The sequence below is a fragment of the Cornus florida genome, unplaced genomic scaffold (assembly GCF_030987335.1).
Source record: "Cornus florida cultivar Cherokee Brave unplaced genomic scaffold, ASM3098733v1 CherokeeBrave_3.0.0_Hap2_Chr05, whole genome shotgun sequence".
NCBI classification, from domain to species: domain Eukaryota; kingdom Viridiplantae; phylum Streptophyta; class Magnoliopsida; order Cornales; family Cornaceae; genus Cornus; species Cornus florida.
The window spans coordinates 104340837-104349767 of NW_026775575.1; the positions used below are offsets into that span (position 1 = coordinate 104340837).

The following is an 8931-nucleotide window of genomic DNA, read 5'->3' on the forward strand; positions in this document are numbered from 1 at the left end:
ATTCATCTAATTCCTGTATGGCGATAAGCAACTTATTAGATTAATATTGCCAGGACCCGCCTCAGACTGTGAGGATATTGTTCGTTTTGCACCATCTTGGCACTCACGGTTTTAAAACGCGTTCACACATATAGGAGACATCCTGCCTTACACTAAGGTCAATGAAAAAACTTGTTTCCAGGATCCATACATGTCCAAGGGAAGTGTCATGTAATGTAAGCAAGACCTTCAATCCTGCTGAATTATTTGTACAAGAACTTGGAAGTCCCCACAACCCTCATATTCTAGAATGCCAAAGAAGATGCAAAATACAGAACCCATGCCAGAACTATTGATGTCAATGTTATCTTCATAGGCATCTTTCCTTTATCAGTCCTCAAAACCATAGCTTCATATACAGGCCAGCCATTTACCACCGCAAAACCTGCTATGAAAATCTGCACAAATAGATCTTCCAAGCTTCTGCCCCTCAAGATCTCTATGATTCCCCAAACAAATGAGGCTAAATTTATGAGTACTGCGGTCGTTATTGGCAAGAACGACGGTGATGCTACACCAAATTCAAATACCCCCTGCTCATATCGCCTGTTTTTTTCATCGTCAAACACCTTGCTTGTCACATTGAATCCAGATGTACATATGCCCAAGGACTTGAGTAAATATTCCACCATTCCAAATGAAAAACTCGAGAGTACCCTAATCAACCACATTCTCTGACTATTCCACCACCTCTGGATCGTCCCTCCGGCTAATGTGAAGTCAAGAAAATCTTGTGCATAAGCTCCAAGGAAAAGAAATACATATAAGAAAAACCAAGGATCTGTCACCTGCATGTGTATCAATAAATTTCCTTACTAGCAAAATATCTTTTTGTATGGATGTTACATATTCAATAGTACAAAATAGCATTACTAGACCAGAGTTCAATTGACCATTCATTTTATTTTTATTTTTTTTTAACCACTAAAACAAGAAAATTTGATGATCATCATCAATTAGCATGGACTAGATGAGCGTATGCATGTACATACCTTTGGGAAGATTGAGAAAGAGTTGAGAAGAGCTAGCTGGGGGAGGAAGGCATAAATAGTAATTGGGATAGAGGAAATTGGCCAGAAAGCATAGTGCATATAACATAGTGCCCAGAGAGGGTTCAGTTTTCGGATTCCGAAGGTTACCGGGCTGTCCTTGGAAAAGCAGACATCAAGGAGGCCCATAGCCCACCTCTTAGTTTGATTCAACAAGTCATCAAGGGTCTTTGGTGCATTCCCTAAAAATGCTGCTCTTGTGGGATGACAGAAAATGGACTTCCATCCTTGGCAGTGCAGTCTATATCCAGTGTAGAAGTCCTCAACCAAGGATCCGTACCTAAAACCCATCTGCACAAAACGAGCACTTCACTAAATCAGACTCATCAAATGATCAATTACGATCCTTTATATAAATACATTCAAATTTACACACACTTCGAAATCTGAAAAAGAAGCTAGTTTACCTCTGATCCCCAATTGGTTTTGATCTCGTAATTGCAGGCAGCTACTTGGTGTGCCAGAGCTAAAACTTCTTTGGATTGAATAGGCTCATTCAGAAGATGAGCAGGTCTTGGGTTTGGGGTCTTAGGGAACACAAATGATGATGGGCTTCCAAAGAAAGCTCGTCGCCTGAAAAAACCTCCGGTGCCAACATGTATAGGGCCACCCAATCCATCCATCCCGGCAGTTTCAATTTGGAACACAAATTTAAATTCAGCACCATATGTATCATTTTTGTTGATCCCATGGAATAGTTGAGGAAACTGAACGAATGCGAGTGTTGAATCCAAAGAAGGGTCCAATAGAAAACATAGAGCACGGAGAGGCGTTTGTGGATCATTTGAGAACATGTCGCAATCTAGGGTCAGGATAACCGGTGCATTTGTCATGGTGGCCGATACACGGAGCTTCAAAAGATGTAGAACAATTCAGTTCCATGACTTTGACAGTTGAAATTACTATGAAGATAGGTATCCCAAAAAAAATCATAAAATCATTTGGAGCACAAGTAGGAGTTTCTTACCAGAACGTTGAGGGCACCGGCCTTAAAATTGTGAGCCATGGCCCCACTTTTCTCTCTAGAAACATAGACAAGGTTCGGCATTGTGAGATCTGTAATGTCCTTATCATTTCCACTATCTAACAGAATCTGCTATCAACAAAATAAATATATTAGCGAGAAGAAGTCCTATTCCAGAGTCCTATACATGGAATACTGTGATTAATGGACAACACACACAACACCCTCATATATATTACTGGTCGTTCATTTGATGACTGACCTGATATATGTAATGAAACTTTAATGCTCTTGAAGCTAAATCTACTTGAGTTGGTAAAATTATAAAATAATTAGAGAAAATTTAAAATTTGTTAGAAGACACCATTTATGTCAATCATAGTCATTTCTTCACCAAAATAATCTTGTTTGAGTCGATTATATATATATAAATGGACCTTATAATTAGTATAGCTAAAAGTACTGTTTCAGGAAAAGAACTTTTTAATATTTAAAATTTTAACAATGGTTGTAAGGTTAGAAATTGCAAAAATGTGTAAATACTTGGAACATTAGCAACTGATCAGTCTTGTTTGAATTTTGGTTAATCTATTTGGACCGTTGTCTTAACGGCCGTGGTGATTATTGGGCCATGGGCCTCCGCAGCCTTGTTTTGCGGAACTTGCTAACTCCTTGGGCCTTTTAATCTGTTTTGTGAGAAAAACTTAATTACTCAGTGTTCCAGTAATGCTTAGGTATCACCCGCTAGTTATACACATAAGTAAGAAAACATCTATGTTAGGTGAAGGCATTAAGTGTGTTTGATACATCGCATTGGAGATGTCCGAGCACAACACGCACGGGAATGGACGGCTCTGATCGCCTAAGGCATGTTGCACTGGGCACATTCAAGCCGTCCGTGCACAAAACGTGCAGAAATTCTGATGGCCCAGTGCAAAGTGCACCGGGCACACCAAATATATTTTTCTATTTTAGTGGGTACTATCACTTTTTATAATTAGTGCGTAAGACCATATTATCATTAGAGTCGGAATAATTAATTTTTTTCTCCTATTTTGCATATGGATAGTCAGAACACAAAGATGAGAATAACGTAGGGTGTGTTTGTGAAAAAAAAAAAAAAACTCTTTATTGATAAAAAAAATAAAAAAAAATTTATTGATAAAAAATAAACAATCTAATATATAGGCTTCTTTTTGTATGGCTACTGGCACTCCTCAGGCCTTGTTGTTTGGCCACATGGCTTTTGCACTGAGCACGTCATGAGCACAATTAATTCTCGATAGGAATGTCAATTTTTACAGCCCCGCCGGGACCCCGCCCCGTTCCGTCCCGTTAATAACGGATATGGGAACACGTATTATACCGTTGGGGCGGATATGAATACAAATTTTGTACCCGTCGAGGGTCACGGGGCGGGTAAGGGTTCAATATACATATCCTAGGGGTCCCGCCCCGCCCCGCCCCGCCCCGCATATAACTATATTTAATATATATATATATTAATAAGTTATTTTAGCGGCTTACCCAACTCATCTCTTACAATCCTAATTTGGGATGTAAACTTGGTATTAAATTTGCTTTTGTTTTGGTTATGGTGGAAGTTGGAGCTTAGAACTTCTTATGATTTGGTTGTATTAAACTTTTATTTTTGTTTATTATGTTCTTTGAATTATGTTATGTGCATGTTATTTTTTTTATTTTTGTTAGAATACATAATTTTATTTATGTTGTGTCATTCCTAGGCTTTGCACATTTAAATAGCAGGAGTTTAAGCTCCAAAAAGTAGGAGAAAAAAATTTGTTAGTGGGGCGGGCACGGGGGCACAGTATTTCCTAACTGGGCGGGGTTAGATATCAAAATTTAACCCGTTGCGGGTCTCGGGGCGGCCATGGACTTAACAAAAATTAAAAGGGGCGGGACGGGATTTAGGAAAACCCGCTCCAAACCCGCCCTTTTGCCATCCCTAATTCTCGAACTCTATTTGATGCTTCCATTAATTATTTTGCACTGAGCACGTCATGAGCACAATTATTTCTCGAGCTATATTTGCTGTTTACATTAATTATTTGATATGTTTAATTTTCTTATTGGCTGTTTGCCTACAAAATATTGGATGTTACACTATAGAAAGTCAAATTTTCAACAGTAAAAACAAAAAAAAAAAACAAAAAAGCAAAAACAGGCACCTCAATCACAGAAGGATGGTGTCGGTGGGTAAATCCATCCGTCCATTTGGTAAAAGCTTGTAGTTCCCTGTCTTTAGTAATATAATCAACACAAACGGAGGCCCTTTTGACAACATTCTCGACCCTTGCTTTCATGCTGTCGTACCTCAGCTGCAACATCAATCATTTAATAAATATAAATTTTTTTGAACCATCTCAATTATTTTGATGGTCACGTTTCTATTAATTTAATTATTATTAAATGTTGCATGGTTGAGGAGGAAAGAAATCTATATTAGTTTTGTGTAATAAAGTGCTTTTCAGCTTCATAGAATTGCGTGTAGTTGTTTTATTTTAACATATCACATTTCAAGACACCATCAAATATATTTTTCCACGTCAAATAATAAGACACGCCACTTATATAAACACACACATATAATATTAAATTAAAAACATAATATATATATATGTGTGTGTGTGTGTTAGCACAATATATATATATGTGTGTGTGTTTATATAAGTGGCGTGTCTTATTATTTGACGTGAAAAAATATATTTGATGGTGTCTTGAAATGTGATATATTAAAGAAAAACAACTACACGCAATATATATATATATATATATCAGACAGGTCCACGTTCCATCCGCCCCAAGGACTTGAGTCATGTCATGACTTGCTGTTACATTTTTTATTTCATATTGAATTACATATGACCCATGGTCACTATTAATTCGAATCTGACCACAGTTTTTATATTTAGATGCATCCTTCTAAAATACTCTGTACAATTTTTTTAATATATCACCAATCCGATCGATGGACCAGTTGTCAGATCGTGTAAATAAAGTTAACTTGCATGAATTATTAGTTATTTTGAATAAGATTATGATCTATAAATTAAAAGCGTTTTATAACTTATGGAGCTAGAGGACATATGTCAAACAATTTTTAATGCTTTCATATATAACCACTATTTATGGTTTTATAGTATTTTGGAGGGGTCACACATTAATTACCTCCTTTTTTTTTTTTCCTTTTTTTTTTCCTTATGTTACAAGCTAGCTATTTATTGGCAAATCATAGTTTATAGTTTTTTAAAAATTTGGGGGTCGATCTACACCCATTACAATATGTGTGCCCTTGAGATAACATTATAGTTGCACATAATACAACATCATTTGTCGCTAAAAATGAATCTCATAAACGCATTCGCAGTGTCTCCTTTCATCACCTCATCTATATAAGTGGTACATGTTAAAACAAGCCCAAAAATTCCACAATTTATATATATATATAAAGTGCATTTATTTGTACAATTAATGAATTATTATAATATTTTCATTTTCATTTTTCTTTTCTATTTTATATTGTTTTAGAAATAACGATTTCAAAAATTAAAGCTATGATCCATCAATATTTCTCTTAAAATAAATATCCTGGATTCTATTTTGTATTCCATTGATAATCCTAAATCTAGAAATATCAAGTGTATGATTTCAAGAGACAAGACAAGCTGAAAATAGAACGTAATGGCCTGATTATTAAAGGTGGGATTATTAAGGGCTGTTGTTTTCTCGTTGGATTTGAATGAGGATGGCTTTGGGTTTATAAAGGGAGATATGAATTATCATCTAATCGTTTAAGTTTTTGGAGGATTGGCATATGTCTAATCGGTTGTAAGTAGTGCATGTTAAAACAAACCCAATATACACAATGGGTTGACGCTATGTCCCAATGTTTACCTGGTCCTTTTGCCATTAGGGTGAACGGATAGACAATTTAAGGAGTATGCAGCACCACCTATGGCATCATGTTTTCTCTAAATATATGAATTTGATTTACGTGAATGGAGTATGCACATGATCGAGACTAGCTAATTTTTGTAATGGTATTAAAAGTATTCTTACATTTATTTATTTATTTATTTATTTATTTGTTTTGTAAAAATCTTAAAAATGACCCACTCAATTTATAATGATACCCCATTATATGGTTCAAGATCACCTATTTTTTTTTTTTTTTTTTTGGGTAAATGGTAAGCTTGTATAAAGATTGAAGAGTGTACATGGTGCCCCAATTAGTGGAAACAACAAACAAACAACAAACAAACATTCCAAAACAGTAACCCCAACTATGAGATACAAAAAGGACAAACACACTTATGATCAATAGGATAACTTTCCATCAAATTAGTAGTATGATTAGTCCAAATTCAGCATATATATATATATGCATGATATTTAGCAAAGAGTGTAAAGTAATTGTAAATGATGATAATTAATAAAATATATATTACGAGTACCTTAATATCACTAGTCTCCGGTAACCAGGCAGGTTCCGATCCAAAGTACAGCTCAGGACTCCTCTCTAGTATCTTGTACTTCCTACAATAGGGTAGCCAGTATCTGGCAAACTTAGCAGCCTCCATGAAAGCAAAGAGTGTGAGCTGAGAGCCTCCATCATCGGAGACATACACCGATAACTTCTCGGTCGGATAATCATAGGCCATCACTGATAGAGCAGTGTTCACCACACTCATTGGAGGCTCCTTGTATGGATCAGCAGTGCATATAAACACGTCCAATGCTGGATAATCACTCTCTTTAACAACTTGTGCTAGGGTTTCCGGGAAAACTCGGCCACGAATGGGGCACATGCGAAAAGCTTGATAAGTAGCCCACATGAAAGCAAGCACTACATCAGAGAGCAACATGGAAATGGAGATTATGGTGTTTAGATTATGGAAATGATGGTTTAGCAGAGCTAAAATGACACATGCATATACGAGTGCGTATGTGCGGTTTGCCCACGTGCGACACATGGCCACACGTGTGTGAAGAGGAGGGGTTTTCATGGTCATGCTCTTCTTCTCTGTTGAACCTCCTATTTCCTCCTTTGGATATGCTCACATAAGTTTGTATCCATTTATAGGAGTTGTCGGCACAAAGCTTACTTCCAATAGTATCCCTACTTTAAAAATCATTCTTTATCTTTCAAATAAAATAATGAACACGTTAGTCTAAATTTTATTTTATTTTATTATTATTATTATAAATAAATACTTATAAAGAAGTACAGAACATATACTGGGCTTGAACCTTTTACTTCTCTTTTAAATAAAAATTTATAGTGACTCTACTAATAATTTAGTATTTTCTTATCTAAAATTTTTATGAGATTCACATCCTTTGAACTTCTTAATCCTCCATAACAATTATCCTACTCATGGTCTATACGTTAATTTGATTGTTACTCTAATTAGTATAATTTGTATTCACAAAAGTATATATATAGTTCAAATAAGATGGGGAAATCTTATGTTAACTTTTAGAGTACTGTCCGTTGAATTTTGACTTCCTTAACATTTGTGATTTGTGAGTGATTATAAGTATTTGAAAGGATTCAGAGCAAAGAACACTCTCGATCAAAAAAATAATAATAAAATAAAATATACATAGCCTCTGCAACAAAAATTCAAACTGCCACAATTATTGAATCTCTGATTTGTTTTCATGAATTTCTGGCCCTGGCGAATGCCACTAGTTTGGTCCTACTCTGACATTTATGTTCCAAAAATTTCACACCTACTTTAAAATAATCTGTGTGTCGATTCATGCTGTTAGCTAGGGTAGCAGGTGTTGTGTCAGTGGTTTTAATTAAATGTTTTCAAGGCTGAAATAGTGAAATAGAGCTTAGCTTTGGGGTAGGATCGATTCGAACCACATAATGTTTCGTATTTTTATCGTTTTCATTCATCATTCATTGCGTTATCCTCCTCCATCACGTTCCATTATTATTAATAATACTATATAAGGTTTTTTGGCCCCACACAGTCTTGCTTTTGGTGAAAAAAAAAAAAAAAAATTCTTGCTTTTCCTTTTGTATACAAGACAAAAATCTAAGTAATTAATATATTAACTACACATCCACAGACATTTATATTTGCGAATCATGTATATATACCGCATACATATACATATACACACGCGCATATATATATATATATATATAATTGGTACTCACACATTCATATATGTCTCTATTAAAATTTGAACTTTTAAACTTTTTTTAAAAAATAAAATCTTAATACCGATGGACTATATATCTACCATATTTTATTTTCAGTTATTTTTGTTATATAATAAGGGCACCATTTTAAGTATGCATTCTTTGAACTTGTAACGATAATGTAATATTTGAATTCTGACAAAGAGCAGTCATGTATATTTTAGCTTCTTAAAAAATAAAGTGAAAGTGATTGATGATAATGTCAATTAGTTATTTATTTATTCAAGGTAATAGTGATGGATGAGGGTGCTCTTTGCCCCAACCTTTTGCGAGTTTAGCCTTGCCTAAGGCACAACCAATAGAATGGCCTAAAATATTTTATTTTGATATATTATAGTCTTGCTAAATTTTTTTTTTTTTTTTTTTTCAATTGAGAAATTTAGTTGTTGGCTCAATAGATTACACTAACCCTAGTTATTGAATATATAATTGAGGAATTGCTAAAAACTTTCCATATCTCTCTATCTTTTGTCTTCTTTTTTTTTCCACTTATTCCTCATGTACTTTTCCTTCTCTCTCATTACAACTTTTCTCTCCTCTTCTCCCCTCATCGCAATCTCATAGTCTCACTTTTTCATAAGATTTATTGGAAGAATTTTTTTAAAGCATTGGACCGAATTTTTCTAAAATCAAATTTT

The 8931-nt window shown here is 34.8% G+C and overlaps 1 protein-coding gene across 1 annotated transcript; it reads right to left on the minus strand.

The window, feature by feature from the left end:
* Nucleotides 1-24: 24 nt before the first annotated feature.
* LOC132308184 (cellulose synthase-like protein G3) lies at nt 25-7108 on the minus strand. Its single transcript, XM_059806203.1, has 6 exons — nt 6528-7108; nt 4242-4391; nt 2056-2181; nt 1496-1939; nt 1032-1379; nt 25-827 (listed from the first exon to the last, which is right to left on the minus strand). The coding sequence occupies exons 1-6, from the start codon at nt 7083-7085 to the stop codon at nt 285-287; spliced, it is 2169 nt and encodes a 722-aa protein (XP_059662186.1). The 5' UTR covers nt 7086-7108; the 3' UTR covers nt 25-284.
* Nucleotides 7109-8931: the final 1823 nt, after the last annotated feature.

Bases quoted from the DNA above. Each gene is read 5' to 3' on its own strand.
- LOC132308184 (XM_059806203.1), bottom strand. From the start codon at position 7,085: ATGACCATGAAAACCCCTCCTCTTCACACACGTGTGGCCATGTGTCGC. The intron at 4,392-6,527 runs GTACTCGTAATA...TTGATGTTGCAG, and splicing joins CGGAGACTAGTGATATTAAG to CTGAGGTACGACAGCATGAA. The intron at 1,380-1,495 runs GTAAACTAGCTT...CGTTTTGTGCAG, and splicing joins AAACCAATTGGGGATCAGAG to ATGGGTTTTAGGTACGGATC.